Source organism: Culex quinquefasciatus, chromosome 1, assembly GCF_015732765.1.
Source record: "Culex quinquefasciatus strain JHB chromosome 1, VPISU_Cqui_1.0_pri_paternal, whole genome shotgun sequence".
Lineage (NCBI taxonomy): Eukaryota > Metazoa > Arthropoda > Insecta > Diptera > Culicidae > Culex > Culex quinquefasciatus.
Genome location: NC_051861.1, coordinates 90030665 through 90052635, shown reverse-complemented (window position 1 = coordinate 90052635; position 21971 = coordinate 90030665). Strand labels below are relative to the sequence as shown.

Genomic DNA, 21971 nt, shown 5'->3' with positions numbered 1-21971 from the left:
GGGTGCCCAGAATATGGGACTTTTTTCAAAACCTCGCTTTACAAGCTGATTATTGTTCCTGGAGCTATTTTAGGACTCTGGACCAAATATTAGCAAAATCGGTCAACATTTACCCATTAATACTCGGAGGTGAAGTTTGCATGGGAAATCGAAAAAAATGTATGAAAAACTTAACTTTCTTACTGTCTGGTCTTCACGGTGCGCTACTTCCATCCTGGCAATTTAAGGGTATTGGTTAAGCATTAAAAGTGAAGTAATTTTTAAGTTTAAGAGAATCAACGGTGTTTCTTCCGAGAACTTTTAGAATTTGACAGGTCTTTTAATTGGATCCAGTCTTCCCGAAACGCACGCACGCCGTACACGCCGTAGAAGTTTTCAGTGCAGATAAACCTTAAACACGCCAGGCTACCATGTTTGAGTTCTCCCCGCACGGCGCACTCAAGTTTACACGCGGTGTAAACTCGGGGTGCACACCTCGGGTAAAACGCCGTGCGAGCGAAGAGCGTATAAAGAGACGACAAAATGACTGCTTCTCACTCTCTCTGCGGAGAATGAAACACCACCGCAGCAGAGAAGAGAGCATGAGGGAACTATTTTTGTCTCTTTTCTGCGTCGTCAGCCTGCACGGGGTTTGTACCCGAGGTTCAAGGTTTGGTTTAAACTTGAGGTTCGTGTACGGGTACAGTCTGTACACGGCAGAGTTTAGGTTTGCTTGTACGCGTGCACACGCGGTGCTGGTGTTTGATCGAGTACAGAAAACAGAGAACGCGTTTGAACGCGGGGCACGGGGACCACTGATTGGAACTCTTTTCCCGAAGTTATGCTTGGTGAATATTTTTTTTTTGGCGTTCCAGCGCAATTTTTTTTAATGATCTCTGTCGCCAGTTACAGAAAATCGATGAAATCATGTTCTTATCCGTCAATTTTCTTAGGAATATTCCTTGAGAGAATCCAAATAATATATTTAACCTTAAACCAAATGTTTGCGATTCTCGATTCATCAGATTTCTCGTAGACGAAATACAAATTTATATTTGAACAATTTGTCATGAAAATGCACCAACAGTTTTCCATGATTCTTATTTGAATACCCTAGTAACATTTTAGGTTTTAAGTAGGCCAAAAAAGCCTATTTAGGCCGTATGCTGGTTTTCAGAACCATAATAAAACCTGTAAGTTTAAAAATATTACTAGGGTATTAAACAATTTAATAAAAAAGTAAATTATAGCAAATGAGATTTCCGTGATTCCGATTTGTATTCAATCAAATTGAAGAAAATAGTTAACAAGTCCTAAAAAATATTAACTACGGTTCAACATAAAAAGAGATGTGCGCGATTTTATAAAATAAATACTGAAGAAAAAAACCCACCTACACCAAACTGAGAAAAAAGAGTTCCCAAAATTGTGAACAAGCGTTCATGAAAATTTGAACCTCGAACAAAGTGTTCAAATTCCATGGTACGATTTTGAAAAACGTACCATAAAATTTGAACACTTTGTTCGAGGTTCCCATTTTCATGAACGCTTGTTCACGATTTTGGGAACTCTTTTTTCTCCGTGCACACTTACACCCTGTCGATTTTTTTCGCCTTTTCTAATGTTACATTATCAGTTGTCACATTACTTAAAAAAATACAAATACCTCAGAAATATTTAAAAAAAATCATTTTATTGTTTCAAGAAATGTCAAAATTCACAGAAATTGAAACTTTAATAACTATTTATTGGGAAAAAACAAATGTTGTTATTACTAATCAAAGAAACTGAAAGTTGCAAAGAATGATTCAAATAATGATTCAAGACATTGAATTTCTATTGAACCCACATTCCCCCCCTAGAATGGCCAAATTCCCCCCCAGGGGGGAATTCCTCACCGGTTGAGAAACACTGTGTTACAAAAAGGCTTACGAAACATGCGGGAAGGTATGTCTCTCCTAAAACAATAGAAATATAATTTACTATAACTGTATTTTTGAAAAGTAAAAAATTGTAAAAGGCAAAAACGAGAATAGATTGTAATGACAATTTAACATAAAAGTCTCTAAATTGATCAAAATCCTAACATTAATTCGTATGAAAATACAGCAGTTTATAAAATAAAAATGTTAAAAAAACAGGAGTGTTGGAAATTGTTTGGTGGATTTTGATCATTTCTATATGAAAGACTTGATTTTTATAATCTCGTTAATATTTTTAATCGGTAAGCTCGTCCAATTTCTCATAAATTGGACTTTGATCACTTTTCAATTTTACTCGTTTTTTTTTATTTCTAGCAGTATTTGGCCTTTTCTACCACCTTCTATTATTACATTTTGCTATCTGTTTTTTTTCATGTTTTTACAGTCACTTTTTAAATTTTTTGCTTTTTCACATTTTCTGCTATAAAATGGCACCATCATCATTTAAATTGTAAAAAAATGCGTAGTCTGGGACACTAGAAAAATTACTGCATAGGGTAGGGTAGTCATCAATGAGACACTTTTGGTTTTCAACTTTCAACGATTTTTCTAATTTTTTCATCATCATGGAGCATCATCATCATGAGCTTTTATTGCATTTTCTTTCTTTTAGTGTGTTCTAACATTGACCAAAATATGAGATCGATCCGACTTCTACAGCCAGAGTTATTCAACTGTCTCATTGTAGACTCACTTGGCAGGAACAATGAGACAGCTGGGGAACAATAAGAAACTATTGGCACTACGCCCCCCGGGGCATGGCCTTCCTCTAACGTAGGATTTCTGCTCCAGCGCCTCTGACGAGACAGGAGAAACCGGGACCGACGTTTTACTTCACCATCCGATAGAAGTTCAGTGGATAAGGCGGGAATCGAACCCGCGTCTCATAGCATCATCGGGATCGGCAGCCGAAGCCGCTACCCCTGCGCCACGAGACCCACAGTCAACAATAAGGAACAATAAGACACTCTACAAAAATCAATACTTTTCTAATAAAACATCATGTTTTTGTATTGTTCCATTACAGGAGACTTGCTTTGAATATTTCAAAGCAATTTTGCCAACATGAAACTTTAATTAACAATAGTTATACTAAAAAGTATTTAAATTTAGTAAAATCCAATTATTCATACCAAATTACTTTGTATTCTTGGTTAAATGAAGTTAATACTTTATAAATATGCCAAAAATCATTTTCAATTCATGTTTTAAAAGATTTACATGGATTTTGAAATGTTTAATGAAGAAAAATCAAAGTGTCTCATTGTTACCCATGGGCTGAAATAAGAGGGGAACAATGAGACAGCCCTGGATTCTAGGTATATCCTAAATTTTGGTCAAACCTAATGAAAGGAGCCCAACTCAATCTCTTATGGAACGTCGAAAGAAATTTGAAGAAATATTAGTTTTGGTGTAAATGAAAAAGTAATTTTTGTCCATTATTTACTTTTACACCCCACAATCAAACATTTACGAATAACTTTTCAAGGGAGCGCCCATAACCAAAGCCACTATTATAGCAGACGTTTATCCAGTAGACAGGGTTGCGAATGAGCGAGCGCTCACGGAAGGAGTGCTCGCTCCAGCTGGAGCGTGAGTTTTTATCAGGTAGCTCGTGCTCGCTCACGCTCACCGGAGCGTTTTGCGCTCACGTGAGCTGGTGAGCCAAAGTAGGTAGTTGTTTTTCCCTGTTGAAGCATCTCCCTGCTTGAAACGAAGTTTCTAGAACTATCTCAGCACAGGCAGCAAAAACAAACAAGAAAGTAGTCAAACAAACAAAAGTAAGCAATGAAATGGATTAAGTCGGAGAACCGAATTATACGTTCTATTTTAAATTAAAAATTAGCCAAGGGGCAGAATGATTCACTCTTGAGTGAGCTAACAAAGAGCTAACTCATTCTTAATGTAAACATTCATTGACGTGAAGAGATGCACTGATATGTACAAAAAAATTAATTAATTGACAAATTATGTTTATTTTATGTTTTTTGAATCCGACCTCAAGCGGTTTTAAAAACACTAAAAAAAGTAAAAAAATAACATTTGTGTTAAAACCAGCAGTAAGCATTATTCAAGTTGTAATAATCCCTCATATTCGGAACATTTTAGAGAATGTCCATATTCAAAAATCATTTATTGAATCTGTAATTGAATATTTTCAGAGGCTTGGTAGCGGAAGTGTTAAATATAATTTACTTGAGAGAAGAGCCTCCTTTATGTGGTAAAACAAAACAATGACAATTTATATTATTTAATTCAAATGGGTTATTTCAAACATTAGCAATTTGGAAGTTTTTTTTGTAAAAAAGGAACTGTTTCAACAATTTTACCCTATTTTCTAGAATGAGAAAGAGAAAGATTAACTTTATAAAAAATGATCAGCCGTTTCCAAGCACTGAACGATTTATTAAACGGAATGACGTTTTTTAATTGTTGCTCATTCTGACCCGCACGCTGGAAAGGTAGTCAACAAACTGTTTAGGACCATAAAACAGTTTAATGTTATATTTTAATCAACCAAGCACATAACATTAAATCAAACTTACCACAGCATAAATCTTCTTGAATTAATTCATTGTTTTGTTAGTTTTTATAAGGTTTTCAGTCATTTTTGTTTACGCGCTCACACCTTTCCCCTGGCAATTGTCTCTGCTTGCCTTAACTATTATTAAGGTAAGGCCGATTAATTCGAAAATATTTACATTTTCAACTCTGACTGTAGGTCTCCAATGATTTGACCCTTGCGAATCCAATTTACTATTCAAAAACATAGTTAATTAAAATAAGCTATTCCAATTAATATATAAAAAGTTCCTAAGTGATGTTTTCCCTGACATGCTGCGCCTTAAGCAAAAAAATAAACTAGTATTGAAAAACAAAAACTTTCTCAAAAACGAAAAACGATTCAATTCGCGATGCTTCCAAAGTGAGCGCTCCGTGAGCGAAAAATGAGCGCGAGCGTGAGCGTGGGGCAAACGCGAGCTGAAAAAATCGGAGCAAACGTGAGCGCGGGCAAACGTGAGCTAGCTCGCGCAGCGCTCCTCCTCACGCATGAGCGAAAAGTGAGCGCTCACGAGCGTGTGAGCGCGTGAGGATCGCAACACTGCCAGTAGATACACCTTTTCCCCAAATATGAGCCTGATTGGTTGAAACTACGACTTGTGAGAGCCATTTTATCATTGTTCCCCGTGTCTCATTGATAACTACTCTACCCTACTCCTTTTGCCTTTCTTACTAAAGAAAGGTATAGGTTTTACTTTAAGCCAGGACGTCATTTCCATCTTCGTAAATAAGACGATACAGCAGGAGTTTAAATCGGAAAAATCGCAAAAAAATCACACTGCATCGATTTTCGACGCTCTATCGATTCACCTTGATAGAACTCGTCTATCTCGAACCCTCGAATTTTGAGAAAATAAATTCCGTGGAGGTCGAGTGATGTTCGTATGTGGTAAAATTTTGCAAAATTTTGTGTCGCGCCGTTCTCAGCTCCCATAAATCCGATTTCGATTCTGCTAAATGCAGATGAAAGCTAGTGTGCTGAACCTGGGCGAGTTGCCGCGCAAATTTCGAATTATCCATCTGTTTTCGGATGCGGCCAGACTTTTCCAGAAAATACACAGTTTTCAAATGAAAATATGGTCAAAATTTCTCATTTTCATACCTTTTATTTATCTCAAAATTGCATTTTTGAGCCATACAACCTCCCAAATTTTCATCCAGATTCATAATATGGTTCTGGAGTTAGAGCCGTTTGATTGACCTACCATAAGAAACAAAATCCCTAAAAAAAGGTAAAAGCCCACCTGGTGACCTTCGCCAACATTTTTCATTTCTGATTTTATTCGAAATTTCTTGCTACATTCATAGTACAGACCATGAGTGAGCATCTGAAACAAATTCGACATCGATCGGCAATCCCGACCAATTTTTAGATCGATTTACTTTTTGCCTTTCTTACTAAAGAAAGGTATAGGTTTTACTTTAAGCCAGGACGTCATTTCCATCTTCGTAAATAAGACGATACAGCAGGAGTTTAAATCGGAAAAATTGCAAAAAAATCACACTGCATCGATTTTCGACGCTCTATCGATTCACCTTGATAGAACTCGTCTATCTCGAACCCTCGAATTTTGAGAAAATAAATTCCGTGGAGGTCGAGTGATGTTCGTATGTGGTAAAATTTTGCAAAATTTTGTGTCGAGCCGTTCTCAGCTACCATAAATCCGATTTCGATTCTCCTAAATGCAGATGAAAGCTAGTGTGCTGAACCTGGGCGAGTTGCCGCGCAAATTTCGAATTATCCATCTGTTTTCGGATGCGGCCAGACTTTTCCAGAAAATACACAGTTTTCAAATGAAAATATGGTCAAAATTTCTCATTTTCATACCTTTTATTTATCTCAAAAATTGCATTTTTTGAGCCATACAACCTCCCAAATTTTCATCCAGATTCATAATATGGTTCTGGAGTTAGAGCCGTTTGATTGACCTACCATAAGAAACAAAATCCCTAAAAAAAGGTAAAAGCCCACCTGGTGACCTTCGCCAACATTTTTCATTTCTGATTTTATTCGAAATTTCTTGCTACATTCATAGTACAGACCATGAGTGAGCATCTGAAACAAATTCGACATCGATCGGCAATCCCGACCAATTTTTAGATCGATTTACTTTTTGCCTTTCTTACTAAAGAAAGGTATAGGTTTTACTTTAAGCCAGGACGTCATTTCCATCTTCGTAAATAAGACGATACAGCAGGAGTTTAAATCGGAAAAATTGCAAAAAATCACTGCATCGATTTTCGACGCTCTATCGATTCACCTTGATAGAACTCGTCTATCTCGAACCCTCGAATTTTGAGAAAATAAATTCCGTGGAGGTCGAGTGATGTTCGTATGTGGTAAAATTTTGCAAAATTTTGTGTCGAGCCGTTCTCAGCTACCATAAATCCGATTTCGATTCTCCTAAATGCAGATGAAAGCTAGTGTGCTGAACCTGGGCGAGTTGCCGCGCAAATTTCGAATTATCCATCTGTTTTCGGATGCGGCCAGACTTTTCCAGAAAATACACAGTTTTCAAATGAAAATATGGTCAAAATTTCTCATTTTCATACCTTTTATTTATCTCAAAAATTGCATTTTTCGAGCCATACAACCTCCCAAATTTTCATCCAGATTCATAATATAGTTCTGGAGTTAGAGCCGTTTGATTGACCTACCATAAGAAACAAAATCCCTAAAAAAAGGTAAAAGCCCACCTGGTGACCTTTGCCAACATTTTTCATTTCTGATTTTATTCGAAATTTCTTGCTACATTCATAGTACAGACCATGAGTAAGCATCTGAAACAAATTCGACATCGATCGGCAATCCCGATCAATTTTTAGATCGATTTACTTTTTGCCTTTCTTACTAAAGGAAGGTATAGGTTTTACTTTAAGCCAGGACGTCATTTCCATCTTCGTAAATAAGACGATACAGCAGGAGTTTAAATCGGAAAAATCGCTAAAAAATCGCTAAAAGTTGTCAAGTTGAGCTTCGAATACTGGCGCGAGAATGCTGGCGCATATGTTCCGGCTCGACTTATACTCGTTCGTAGTAGCTTGTCTACCGATGTTTCCTTCAACATGTAAGATATCGTAGCTTTTCGGTTTCTTTTGCTCTGTCCGTTTTTGCATAACTGTCCAATGTTTATGCAAAAACTTTTTGACATAGGACATTCATCCGGGTACAATCAATTTGTTTCCCGTGTGCTCCTAAAATCGCCTTTAAGTAGGCTTCATTTGTCGTGTCGTTTTATTTAACAGAGTTCATTGGATTCCAATAGGAGCTTTCGAAGCTTCTAAGCTTTATATCGTTTTCAAAGTTTTCAATGCTCGCGACGCCAATGGCTATCTACCAAAGGTATTGCGATTGAGTGTGTAGTGGTGCGGTTGTAAAAATATCTATCTCTGACTCTCTCACTTTCGTAGACGCTGAATGGCAAGCTTCCCACTGTGCGGTTAACTCGGTTTTGCTTTGCGCCTGCTTTGTTCGGTTTTTGGGCTCGTACCAAAACTAGAAAACCAAAACCGCGGTGTGTGTCGTCACTTGCGCATTGGAAGCTAAGAATTTGTACGATTAAAAATATTAGATAGGTGAAAATTGCATTTTCAATTTCTTTTAGAAAACACATCATTAATAATACCTTGCTTTCATCATAAGATTTTGACGTAGACTTACGTCTTTGTCGAAGGTACTGGGGTGTCATTCCAAAAAACCCGGGCCGAAGGCCCTGGATTACTGCGTCATCCGTCAAACGCTTATATCTTCCTTCCCTCTAATCGAATCGACACGATTTATGTTCCATTCGATTCGAAAATTATTCAGCAATTTGCTATAAAACTTTCATTGTTGGCAAAATAGTTTAACTATTGAAACAATTGGATGTTTTAAAATGTTTTCAAAATGCACAGATTTTTCAAGCAAAATGAGCGCTTCCCACTCACGGACGGGAATGTCAAGTACCTATTTTGAGGGGAAAATCATCCGAGCAACGCGACCGAGTGTCGGTCGCGAAAAAGGAGGGGAAGTAGCGGGCCGAAAGGCTATTTAAGAACGCGCGCCAGAGCCCATTCTATCATTCACGTCTCAGACGTCGGACCGGCAGCAGCAGCAGCAGCAGGAAAGCTCAGCCCAGAGCAGCAGCAGCAAGAGAGAGACCAGAGCAGCAGCAGCAGGAGAGAGGGACCAGAACTAGAAAAGAAGCGCGCATCGCCTTCTCGTCGTCACCGTCAGCCAGTTGCCTCTCGATGGCCGGACCGTTTGAATCTTTCGTGGTTGCCGTGGTTCGGAGTTGCCTCACTCCCCGTCCCTCGTCCCACCCGGGACGAGGCATCAACGAGATGAGGCACGCGCCTGCTGCCGTCTCACCAAACAGTTGCCTCTCGTGGGTCAAGCCGTGGTTATGAAACAATCAGGAAGGGGGTGAAGACTTCCCAACTCTTCGGAATTGCCTCACTCCCCATCTCTCGTCCCACCCGTGATGAGTCGGTGAAATGCCTTTCAGGAACTAGTGTTGCTCTTCGGGGGAGACGGATTGCACAGCTTTCTGAACCCCTCTCTCTCTACCACATTATGCTACCAAACTTTCATTCGGTTCGCGAAAAAATCGTCTCCTCCATTCGATGTTTCCATTGTTTAAATAAGGCTTTCTAGTCAAAGATTTACCAACACATTCCAAGTATGGCTACATGGCAGTTGCGGTCCGATTGAGTTGACTGGAGTGTGTAAGTTCTGTCTTGTTGGGGGGTCCATCTCCCATTTACGATCTTATTCCGTTAATGTACTTCAAGTATCTAGCTAATTCTTCAAAATTAAGATATGGAAAACTCTATGTCCACATCTCAAAACTTTACGTAGTCTACGCCATTCCGGTTATGTCTGTGACATAACTACTTTGACTTTTTTGTATTAAGTCCATGTTGTGAATTGAGATATGTTATATTATTTAGTAAGAAAGGCTCTATCTCACCCCTGGTGGGATTAAATCGGGTTTTTACTGATAATATAGGAAATAATAGTAAAAACACAGCCAAAGTTGAGTAAAACTTCCAACCCATTTATTTTCTAAAATTTTAAGAGTTCTTCTTTTCAGTAATTTTTAAAGGTCAAAAATTGGTTGAAAATGGATTTTTGGCGATTTTCTAAATCAAAGCCCGTCTTTAGGCGGGGTTGGGCTGTAGAGGGTCAATATCTGTGAGCCCATACTTTCAATTGAAATGCGGCAGTACTTCAAACTAATGCCGTCATGTAGGCCTATAGGCAAAAGTTAACAGTGTTAGAAGATTGTTATAGAAAAATTGTGAATAAATGAGCAATAATCGATTTGCCAAAATATTGATTTCGTAGGCTTATAGTCCATAAAATTTCCAATCTTTTGACCTCTGGGAGTATGGATGATAGAAGTTGTAAAAAGTGGTTTTAAACATATTAATTTTTAACAGTAATTTGCAAAAGCTATGAGAAAAATTCAAACCAATATAAGCTGTTAATGGCACATTTGGAAGGGCTTCAAAAAACCTTTCGAATGCATTTATGAGAATTATACTTGATCATGTTTAACAAAAACGCGACAAATTTTCAGATTTTTTTACATCTAACTTCAATGCCCTTTAAAAAAACGTTGTAGGAAGTAAGAAATCAAACTACAGTAGTTGTTAAGTAACTGGGCTGCTCGATAACTGGGCCGTAGCCCAGTTAAAAAACAGACAAACGTCAAAAAACCAAAACTAAAACTAAAAAAATTGTGTTCAACAAATTAAAAAAACTTTTTTCAATCTTTTATTTAATTTCAAGTCACAATTAGAGAAATATGAAAGGTAAGCAATGTAAATAAGTTTGAGTAACTTTTATGTTTCTATTTCATCTGGAAAATATTATGCATCGGTGGTCCCCTCGTATTTTTTCGTTAAGCCCAGTTAGCGAGCCGCATTCGGTGACTGGGCTACGTTCTCAGCCCAGTTACCGAACAAGTACTGTATATTGAATTAAAAGTTTATTCGCTTGAACATTTTATTGTTGTATAGTCGACGAATACTTATATTCTATGGATATAGTCTAAAGTCGAATCCTTACTGCAGCTCCTTCTCATTACTAAGCTAGTTGATACTTAAAGTAGAAATACACTTGACATCGACCGGCTTAAAGGTAGTACGATTCTGTCATATATTATTCCTGGAACTGATTCATTACGACTCCCAATATCTGCAATAAACGAAGAAAAAACACTTGATTAGAACACTTGTCGCAATTATTGAAAAATAAAAAGAAACACACAACTCCCCGATCCCACACTGGTACAGCACAGGCCTAATTAAAAAGTGATTGCATTCCGGCAGGCCCCTCCGGTCCAGCTTCGTTCCCTGGGGACAGGTGGTGGCGTTCGGCGAAGTCAGCACGTTGGCCGTGTCCGTCTTCGTTCCGGACGGTTTCATCCGGCACAGCACTCGAACCGTTTCGGTCGACGGGGGGAAAATGGCCACGATGGCAATGAGCACCAGCATCCAAAGGTGGCAGATCTTCATGATTTTGTTTTCGGGATAAAAAAGCACAACAAACGAAGTAGATGTATTTAGAAACTCAACCGTAACTGACGTGATTTAAGACTGCATTGAAGTGCTGCGACAAAACTCCACAACTAAATAATCAACAATTGAGGAGGGTTTTGCTATCTTATCTAACACCTTCAAAGGTAAACATTGGCATCAACAGTGCGGGACCCAAGTGTGACGGCGTCGTCGCGTAGTCGTAAAACGTGGTGCTTCCCTCGTGGTGGACGGTGACGAAATTATGTTTCTCCAAAAGTTGAAATCATAGTCCAAAAACATTGCGTGTTCCGTGAATCATGAGAAGACGTCATAGTTGAAAGTAAATATTTAAAAACAATAGTAATCGAATTGAGAAATTTTAAGAAAGCAAATTTAAATACGTGAAATTCTCTTCAAATTCTGGAAATGGATTTTATGTGCATTGTTTAACTTGGCAAAAACTTTATGAAAGCCCTATGGCCTAAAAAGCAATTTTGTGCCATTGGTTCACCAATACAAGGTTCAATACTATCTTGGCAGCTAGCCACTAGGGTGACAATAAAAAAACGACATCAGCAATACAACTGATTCGATTACTTAGGCAAAAATAAGTAACTGTGTAAAGTTTGAGAGAAATCGGATAAGGATTAAAAAAAAACGCTTTTTATCGTCTTCTATAAATCGTTAATAACTCGTTTGGGTTAACTTGGATCACTTTGCTGCCTTGGGCAAAGTTGTTTGTCATAAAATTTTACATACGAATCTCTCACTTGACAATGATCTGACACAATTTACGCCACCTTTTGGCGGAATTTGAAAGTTTTGCTTTTTCCCATCCATTTTATTTTTAAGATTTTCCCATACAAACTTCGATTGAAAGCGAGCCTTAACTCTCAACCGATTTCGCTCCAAATTGGCAAAGGTACTTATTATAGTATCATTATAGCTTATGCAAAACATTTGAAAAATTAAAAATACGGATTTTCAATAATTTTTTTTGTAGGAAGTAAAGTTAATTTGAATACGGCACATTTTTTTTCTATGCTTCTATTTGTTTGCTGATTAGTGCTTATCAATATTCTTATTTTAAAATATTTATGTACCATTTTTGTAAAGACAACTGCCAAAATTGTATAAAAACATGCAGAAGAAATTGAAACGCTTCTTCCTTGTAACTTTTGATTGATTCATAAGAGGATTTTAACGTAACAGTTATTTTGTCCGGATCGAATGACGCCAAAACGGACAAAATCGGTTAAGCCAATGTTGAGATAATCGAGTGACAATTTTTTGATCAACATCCCACCACACACACAGACATTTGCTCAGAATTTGATTCTGAGTCGATAGGTATCGAGAAATTAAAAGTGAGTGTGTGTGCAACATGGAGTTAAACTTTCTATGAAGTTGCTGTGAAGGTTGCCATGACACTTTGAAAAGTTTAACTCCATGTTGCACGCACACACTCTCACTTTTAATTTCTCGATACATGAAGGTGGGTCTAGGAGGTCTTATTGAGAAGTTTAGTTTTCGAGTAATTTTATAGCCTTTCCTCAGTAAGGTGAGGAAGGCAAAAAATGTATCAAGCATAATACTTTTGTTTTTAAACTAAACTTCATATTATAAATTTTAAGTAGGATGACACATTATGAATTTAAAAAAAATAAATGTGAAACCAATCCAAATGCATTTTTTTCTTATTTTTCGGCAGGCTAAATGGAAGCTCGCATTAAAACATGATGAAAAATTTGTTTGTATCATTTAAGCCTTTCAGGCCTGATGGGACATATCCCAAGTAACATTTTTTTCCAGGAGTTCTACAAGAGTTCTTAAAGATAGCTACAGCATAGCAGTTTGGACCGCGGTAGGATAAAATTCTCTTCCAAACTTCTTCAGGAGTTTGGAAGAGTACTTGAAGAGAGTTTTATCCTACACTGAAAAAATATATGTGAATTTACTCGACACGGAAAAAATGAATCATATGTAAACTCAGTTGATGTAAACTTAAGATTTGACGTGAACGGTTGAATCATACGTAAAATCATATTTTTACGTATAATTTGTTTCAAATTTACATCAAATTGCATTTAAATTTAAATGTTTAATGACGTGCAAAAGTGTTACATCATAAACGATCCCAAGTAACAATTTCAGTTTTGTAATAGTCTCAAAGAGTTTCTGTAGAATTCTTAAGAAAGTTCAAATGAAATGCTTTATGGTCCTACATGCTGAGTTAAATACCAGTTAAATCAACATTAAAGCCAAAATGGACCATTTTAGGAGGTTATCAAGAGTATTTTTGAGGAGCATGTTAAAACTTACAGTTTTGATGTGTGCTTTATAAATACATTATAGAGCTCTTCAAAACAAGATTAAAACTGCTTGGCTTGGAAAAAGTTTTGTTGAAGTCTGTAATTATTCTTGAATGCTATATCAGAGCATGAAGTATTTATTTATTTGTTTGCAGTAAAACCAAAGGTTGTATATCAGAGGGAATGACATACAAATTTACTTGATTAAAATAAATTATTCTTATACGCAAATACAATGACTGATGGCAGATGATAATAATTTGGCAATATTATTTATTGTAACTAAGAAATATTTGTTGAAGTTTATACTTATAATAAGCCACAACAGTTATGCAAAAAAATCATCGACCAATTTTTCAAAGATAGCTCGAAAAATTGAGTGTGAGCACTTTCAATTCTCTGAAAAAAGTTGAGATTTTCAAAAACTAATAATTTTTGCTTGTTGTTGCTTCCAAATTCAATATGGCTGCGGTTTTTGCCCCTTGCTTCTCTCAGCAATATGGCGAAATTGGATAAGTATAAATGCTCTTGATTAAATATTTTTTAAATCTATTCATTCTTGAGCAGTTCTGCCTCAAAACTAGCCAGGACATACCAGATTTATAAAATACTTATAAGGGCTTTAATCAGAACCAAAATGTTTTATCATGGTTTTCTACAAGATTATATCGCACATGGCAGGACCGTAGCACATGCAACTTTTTCAGCTGCAAGTAGATCGCCTTCGATGGTGGAGAAATTGAATTTCAAAATAACTGAATAAAAAAACAGAAAGGTTTTTTGCCTTTTAACGATATTTATTCATTCTTAAAACACACAGCATGAACACACATCACTTAATGAAGAACCAACTGACGCAACTTTATTCGTGTAGTTTTATAAACACTGTCCTTATTATCACTATTGTTAAGTGATCGTCGCAACATTCACCGCAGTTTTTGTACTTTTCACTTCACTTACACAAGTAGACAGCACAAAAAGACCATATTATTGATTGAAATAGTTATTCACAAAAAAATACAGAAAAATGCAACAATAGCACAAATGACACCTGGAGCGCAACTGTCAATTATTGAGCGTAACAATACAGAAAACTAGATCTGATGGGTTTTATTGAAGACTAATTTAGGAATATAAAGTTTTATGGATAGCCTTTTGTATACCTTAAGTATTTATGCCAGTCCTTGTTAAATCTCAATAGTCTTTAACAACACGGGAAAATGGTGGATAAGCTTTTTGACTGCTGGAACTATTTTACAAGTTTCGATACAAAAGGTAACATTTTCACAAAACAAAAGCTGGCTTCCCGGTTATCTTTTAACACTACGGGTTTTGTTAAGAGGCAGTATTTGTAGATTCTGCTCGGTTTGTTCTAGAGGTCGTATCGAGTTGCTCCGATTTGGATGAAACTTTCAGCGTTTGTTTGTCTATGCATGAGATGAACTCATGCCAAATATGAGCCCTCTACGACAAAGGGAAGTGGGGTAAAACGGGCATTGAAGTTTGAGGTCCAAAACACATGAAAAATATTAAAATTTCTCGCATTTCCGTAAAACTTCATCAATTCCAACTCTCTTAGATGCATTCGAAAGATCTTTTGAAGCCCTTCAAAATTTGCTATAGACATCCAAGATTGGTTTGGCTTTTTCTCATAGCTTTTGCAAATTACTGTTAAAAATTGATTTTTTTAAAACCTTAATAACTTTTGGCAACAGCCTCCAACACCCATACTCCATAGGTCAAAAGTTAGGGAATTTCATGGACTATAAGCCTACAGTATTAACTTTTTGGCCAATCGCAGTTTTCTCATAGTTTTTCGATTTTCTAGAACAAACATTTTACAACGTTAGTTTTTGCTCTGTAGGCCTCCGTAGCGGCACTTTTTGGTCTCAATTTTGACATATTCGGAATCCTCAGAATATTTTACATTAGATTGAGGTGTTGGAATTTTGAATTTGATTGGAAAAAATGCCATTTAGAATTAATTAAAATATTATTTAGAATTTTGTCGGATTAGGGGTAAACAAGTTTTCGCCTACTTGATACAGCATTTGACGTATTGATCATAGGGTAAATAAGATCTATTTCTTTTTCAAAATGTTTAATTTAATTATTTTTAAATCAAAATTACAACTCAATACTTCTAACTTACGTGAAATTGACCGAGGATTCCGAATATGATAAATTGAGACCAAAAGTGCCGTCTTCTTGGCCTACAGGGCAAAACTAACGTTGTAAAATGTTTGTTCTAGAAAAATCGAAAAACTATGAGAAAAACTGCGATTGGCCAAAAGTTAATACCGTAGGCTTATAGTCCATGAAATTCCTAACTTTTGACCTATGGGAGTATGGGTGTTGGAGGCTGTTGCCAAAAGTTATTAAGGTTTAAAAATCAATTTTTGACAGTAATTTGCAAAAGCTATGAGAAAAGTCAAACCAATCCTGGATGTCTATAGCACATTTTGAAGGGCTTCAAAAGACCTTTCGAATGCATCTAAGAGAGTTGGAATTGATGAAGTTTTACGGAAATGCGAGAAATTTTAAGATTTTTCATGTGTTTTGGACCTCAAACGTCAATGCCCGTTTTACCCCACTTCCCTTTGTCGTAGAGGGCTCATATTTGGCATGAGTTCATCTCATGCATAGACAAACAAACGCTGAAAGTTTCATCCAAATCGGAGCACGTCGATACGACCTGTTTCACATCGGTGAAAAACTCGCTCTTAAATAGTTACCTGTTGTTTCAGAATTTGCAAAACAGTTCCAGCTATCAAAATGCTTTTGCGACCTTTCCAAATGATGCTCCAGACGTGTTTCCAAAAACTATCAACCAAACACACTTTATCGGAAATAAATTCAAATTATTATCTTTTAATATAGAATTATTTCCCACAATGTAAGAACCGCAGGCGGAGTCGGATGTGTGTAGACAGGTGAAAACAAATTCACTAAATCTTTAAAAGCACTTTTTTGGAGCCAATTTCAAGGCACACAACAGTAATAACTATTTCAGGAAAATATTATATATTATTCTTTTCATCAAAATTATAACACAATAAGAAACAACAAAAAGCCATTTTTATTACACCTTGAACGTAGCAATGAATAATCTAACTGAATATTCATGAATAATTGTTTAGGGAACAGCTTCACGTTCTGCACCGAACGAAGTTGCAGAGACACTGACAGTTTAAGTCTTACAGGATTGTAAAAATGCTCTTTGAAGACGGGACTGATTTAAGGCAGACTTCGTTAAAGTTATTTGGCAACAAAACAACCTCTTCAAGATAGTTTAAAGTATAAGGAATAAAACCAAATTAAAATCTAATATATAATTCTTAACATAATCTTGAAGAATTCTTGAAACTATTATTAAGTTTTGTGACCATAAAACAAGTAGGTTTTAATCAAAGCCTTAGTAATACACCATATTCTTTTTTTAAGTCACCTTTTTTTAAACGATTCTCGATTTACGCAACTTTTTTTAAGTCATGACTTAAAAATAGAATGTCCATGACTTAAATTGAGAATATGACTTAAATTAAGAATATTTGGGAATTCTTAACTTTTCGGAAAATTTTCAAAATGTATCAATTGTATTTTGTTAAGAAATGTTATTAAAACATTTTATCATGGTTTTGGAACACCTGGGATGTTCTAGTCCATCCGAAACTTCCGCAAATGTTGTGCAACAGGCTTACCAAAGAAACAAGTAGAAACTTCAAGATTTTAACAACTGATCCTACCCAGACTGCTTCAGTGAGTGTGGTAGGCTACAGATCATTATTGTAACAACGTATTGGGATGATCTGGGTCATCCAAGAACTCCCTGGAGTTAAGATCTGTGGGTCTACCGTCGTAAAAAGCCAGAGGTCGACGGTTTTTGACCCCGAAACATATCCGCACAGCTCAAGTGAGTATGGTAGACTACTTTGCTGATGTGTTGGGATGTTCTTAGACATCCAAGGACTCCCTGGAGTTAAGATCTGTGGGTCTACCGTCGTAACAAGCTAGAGGTCGACGGTTTTTGACCCCGGAACATATCCGCACAGCTTCACTGAGTATGGTAGACTACTTTGATGATGTGTTGGGATGTGTTTGGATGTCCTGGGTCATCCAAAGACTTCCTAGAGCTAAGATCTGAGAATCTACCGCCGTAACAAGCAAGAAGTCGACGGTTTTTGACCCCGGAATATATCCGCATAGCTTCAGTGAGTATGGTAGTCTACTTTGCTGATATGTTGGGATGTTTTGGGACATCCAAGAACTCCCTGGAGTTAAGATCTCTGGGTCTACCACCGTAACAAGCAAGAGGTCGACGATTTTTGACCCCAGAACATATCCGCATAGCTTCAGTGAGTATGGTAGACTATTTTGATGATGTGTTGGGATGTTCTGGGACATCCAAGGACTCCCTGGAATTATGATCTGTGGGTCTACCGCCGTAACAAGCTAGAGGTCAATGGTTTTTGACCTTGGGACAAACCCGCATAACTTTAGTGAGTATGGTTGACTACTTTGCTAATGTATTGGACTGTCTTGGATCTTCCAAGAACTCCATTGAGTTATAACACGAGGGTCTATGGCTGTAACAAGAACTTTCTGGAAAGATGTTCACATAACAGCAAAGAAGTCTATCAAACTCACTGAAGCTCTGCGGATATTTCCCAAGGTCAAAAACGTCGACCTCTTGCGTTTTACGTCAGTTGACCCACAGATCTTAACTCCAGGAAGTCCTTGGATGTTCCAGAACATCCCAACACATCAGCAAACTAGTCTACCATACTCACTGAAGCTATGCGGATATGTTCCGGGGTCAAAAACCGTCGACCTCTGACTTGTTACGGTGGTAGACCAACAGATCTTAACTCCAGGTAGTCCTTGGATGTCCCATAACATCCCAACACATCATCAAAGTAGTCTACCATACTCAGTGAAGCTGTGCGGATATGTTCCGGGGTCAAAAACCGTCGACCTCTAGCTTGTTACGACGGTAGACCCACAGATCTTAACTCCAGGGAGTCCTTGGATGTCTAAGAACATCTCAACACATCAGCAAAGTAGTCTACCATACTCACTTGAGCTGTGCGGATATGTTTCGGGGTCAAAAACCGTCGACCTCTGGCTTGTTACGACGGTAGACCCACAGATCTTAACTCCAGGGAGTTCTTGGATGACCCAGATCATCCCAATACGTTGTTACAATAATGATCTGTAGCCTACCATACTCACTGAAGCAGTCTGGATAGGATCCGTTGTCAAAATCTTGAAGTTTCTACTTGTTTCTTTGGTAAGCCTGTTGCACAACATTTGCGGAAGTTTCGGATGGACTAGAACATCCCAGGTGTTCCAAAACCATGATAAAATGTTTTAATAACATTTCTTAACAAAATACAATTGATACATTTTGAAAATTTTCCGAAAAGTTACGAAATCCCAAATATTCTTAATTTAAGTCATATTCTCAATTTAAGTCATGGACATTCTTTTTTTAAACGATTCTCGATTTAAACACCCCCATTTCGTTGTGTAAATCAAGAATATGGTGTACTTTATTGCACTTTTTAAAACTTTAATAAAAACCTATAAGAATACTAAGCATATCATTTGTTACTTGGGATGTAACATTGATGTAACATTCGGAAATATTTTTTGTGTGTACCGCGGTCCAAACTGCTATGCTGTAGCTATCTTGAAAAGCTCTTGTAGAACTCCTGGAAAAAAATGTTACTTGGGATATGACCCAAATATGAATATTTCTAAAACCAGCCTATAATTTTCGTATGGTCAAAAGAATTATTTTCCCATCATTGAATAAACATTTTTTTTTTGAAAATTATATCTCTTCACGGTTTCACTGAAAAATGAGTCTTGGTAGATATCCAAAAAAATAAAGGGGTCATACCACCCCACCGTCACGAGATATTGAAAAACGGATTCGTGATCAGGGACCAAAATTACCCCTTAAAGCAGAATTTTATGGAAAACGAAGAGGGGTCAGAACAACTCGTCGATTTTGGGCCCAATTGAGTTAAGAACGCCATTTTGTGCAACTCACAATGCCTCATCTTTTAATCTTCACGAATCCTTAAAAATCGATTTCAATCCTGAGATATTCAATAAAAAACCAAAAAACTACGTACATTTTTGTCACTTTTCAATCTTGTCGTGCTATCTTGACACAGCCTGAAAATTGATGTAGTTGCGACAATTGGCCAACAGGATTTCAGGTCAGAACGCGTTTGACACAGGTACGAGCTCGACTACCGTGAACATTTGTAATTAAAACTCGGGACATCGACAGCCAAATTCAACCAAACTTCAGGAAAATGCACAGAATGGTCAGCCAAACAAAACAAGTTTGTTATTGTTTACATTGCGTACTCTAGTTTTTGTTTATTCAAGGTTAAACATTAAAACGCGTTTTCTCGGCGACGTACGACAAGTTAGCACGACGGCGTCGAACTGCTGTGTGAGTTGGCGGACAATAACCCAAATGCATTTACAAATGTTTCATTTCATTTTCAAACATATCTCCATCGATTAGATTGCATTATGAATCTTGGTCATGTTGAGGGTTAAATCAATCCATATTTAGTACTAGTTGTCCGCAGATATTCTTGGCATTTGTTAAGCATAAACATAATTTCCCTTCAGCAACACTCACTTTCACCGTGTCTCAAAAGTACACCGCATTCCGGCACATTCCCGAGCTGTCGTACATCTGGCCAGCGCCACAAGACGCCCCACTGCGGACTCCACTCGGCGATCGAAAGATGTGGGCCGTACTCTGCTGAGAATTCGACTGGTGATCCGCTTCTGGAGGTGGCGTCCCCTTGAATATTACACGAACAGCGCTCAAACTTGGGACACTCGCAACAATCAAAATCACAAGTGCCACGAGGAAGGATTTGGAGGGGAACTTCATTGTGATTATCCACGGGGGTATTTCAACGTTGAATGTTTGAATTACACTGATTTGGTGTCATTTGTTGACTTTATAGGCCTCGAGTATTGTCTTATCAATTTCCAAAATAAAAAAAAACCTTAAATTTATAGTCTCAATCAAACTGAAAACAATACTGATAAGCTTCCACCAGAACTAAGTATCAGGTAAAAAAGAACGGAAAATCTTGCTTACGAATGAGTAGTTAGTATTATAAACAGAGAAGTTAATCGTACTCAAACAAGTGAAACTTCGTCTCCTTCATACAGGTTCCTTCACCAAAACCTCCAAACTGCCTCCAAATTACCTCCAAAGCTCCCAAAAGAAGAAGTAGTACGTAGTTGAACGAGTGATTTACCAGTAGATCAGCTTCCGGCAGCGCTTGAACCGGTCCAGCCCGTACCCGGCCGGACAGTGCAGCGGTGCGACGAAGATCGTGCTCGTGTTGGTTTCGTTGTGCTTGGACCGGTTCGCCGGGTTGTAGTAGATGGTGCGTCCCTCGGTGACCACGGGCAGCTCTACGAGGAGCAGTGTTGCCAGCGCGACGGCCACTAGCATCAGCACGGTTCGGATTCCCAGCGATAGACGCATCTTTTTTTTATTTTAATTTTTTGAGGTTATAAACTTGTCGGCGGAACGCGCTAATGAGAATCGATCAATCAAGCCGCAAGTGGCACGTTAGACTGACTTTAGTCACAGTTAACGGCGCACAGGCCGTGTTGGTATAGTCAAGCGCTGGTTGTGACGAAGGGGCAGTGTAAACAGACTTTAGGCTGTGAATCACACGCGCAAAAAAAATAAACACAGCCGCGATCGGTGTGACACTCTCGTACACTTCTGGGGGTGCACATTTTTGTTGCGATAAGATAAGAGCGCCGACTGGTGGAATGGTGTGAAGTGCGAGGAATTTGTCAAGCATACGTACAAGCATACACTGTGCATTAACCACTTTAAATAAATAAACTTCTCAAAATCGCATAAATGTCCCTTGTGTAATTTTACGGAATATGGTTCTAAAGCCCTTTGTTAGTCATAAAGATTTCAGGACTGAAATTTCTCACCAAAGCATGGTTAAATTTGAGGTATTCAATGGATCTTATGAAAAATTGTCCGAGGAACACGATGGTTGCCAAATAATAATAATAAAAAAACAAAATTAGGGACTGCGCCAAAATCACGATTTAAAACATAAATAAACAATGTTTGGAGGCATTTGAGGGTTAATATCTTAAATTCCTTGAACAAAAAATAAATAAATGCAAAAATGCAACTAGAAGAAAGTTTTTTTTGATCTAATAGTTGGTAAAATGTTTGAAATTACCTTCATATTTGTGTAATTCTCCGCCAACTCACACAGCAGTTGCCCCGACTCCTCTTCGATTTGCGTGAAACTTTGTCCTATAGGGTAACTTTTATCCTTGATCACGAATCCGAGGTCCCTTTTTTTATATCTCGTAACGGAGGGGTGGTACGACCCCTTTTATTTTTGAACATGCGAAAAAAAGAGGTGATTTTCTATAACATGCAGCCTGAAATGGTGAGGTGATAGAAATTTGGTGTCAAAGAAACTTTTATGTATAATTTAACACCCGATTTAATGGCGTACTCAGAATTCCGAAAAAACGTATGTTTCATCGAAAAAAAAACACTAAAAATGTTTTAAAAACTCTGCCATTTTCCGTA

The 21971-nt window shown here is 37.5% G+C and overlaps 1 protein-coding gene across 4 annotated transcripts; it reads right to left on the bottom strand.

Moving 5' to 3' along the window:
• Nucleotides 1-10493: 10493 nt before the first annotated feature.
• Nucleotides 10494-21101, bottom strand: LOC119765414. Of its 4 annotated transcripts, none has more exons than XR_005276705.1 (2): nucleotides 20010-20589; nucleotides 10494-10707 (listed from the first exon to the last, which is right to left on the bottom strand). XR_005276705.1 is itself a non-coding variant. In XM_038249217.1 (2 exons), exon 1 carries the CDS (start codon nucleotides 20877-20879, stop codon nucleotides 20643-20645), a length of 237 nt encoding a protein of 78 aa, XP_038105145.1. In that variant the 5' UTR covers nucleotides 20880-21101; the 3' UTR covers nucleotides 10494-10707; nucleotides 20596-20642. The 4 variants fall into 4 exon arrangements, 3 of the variants coding, with proteins under 3 accessions (XP_038105145.1, XP_038105146.1, XP_038105144.1); XM_038249217.1 differs by lacking the exon at nucleotides 20010-20589 and adding an exon at nucleotides 20596-21101; XM_038249218.1 differs by lacking the exon at nucleotides 20010-20589 and adding an exon at nucleotides 20647-21101.
• Nucleotides 21102-21971: the final 870 nt, after the last annotated feature.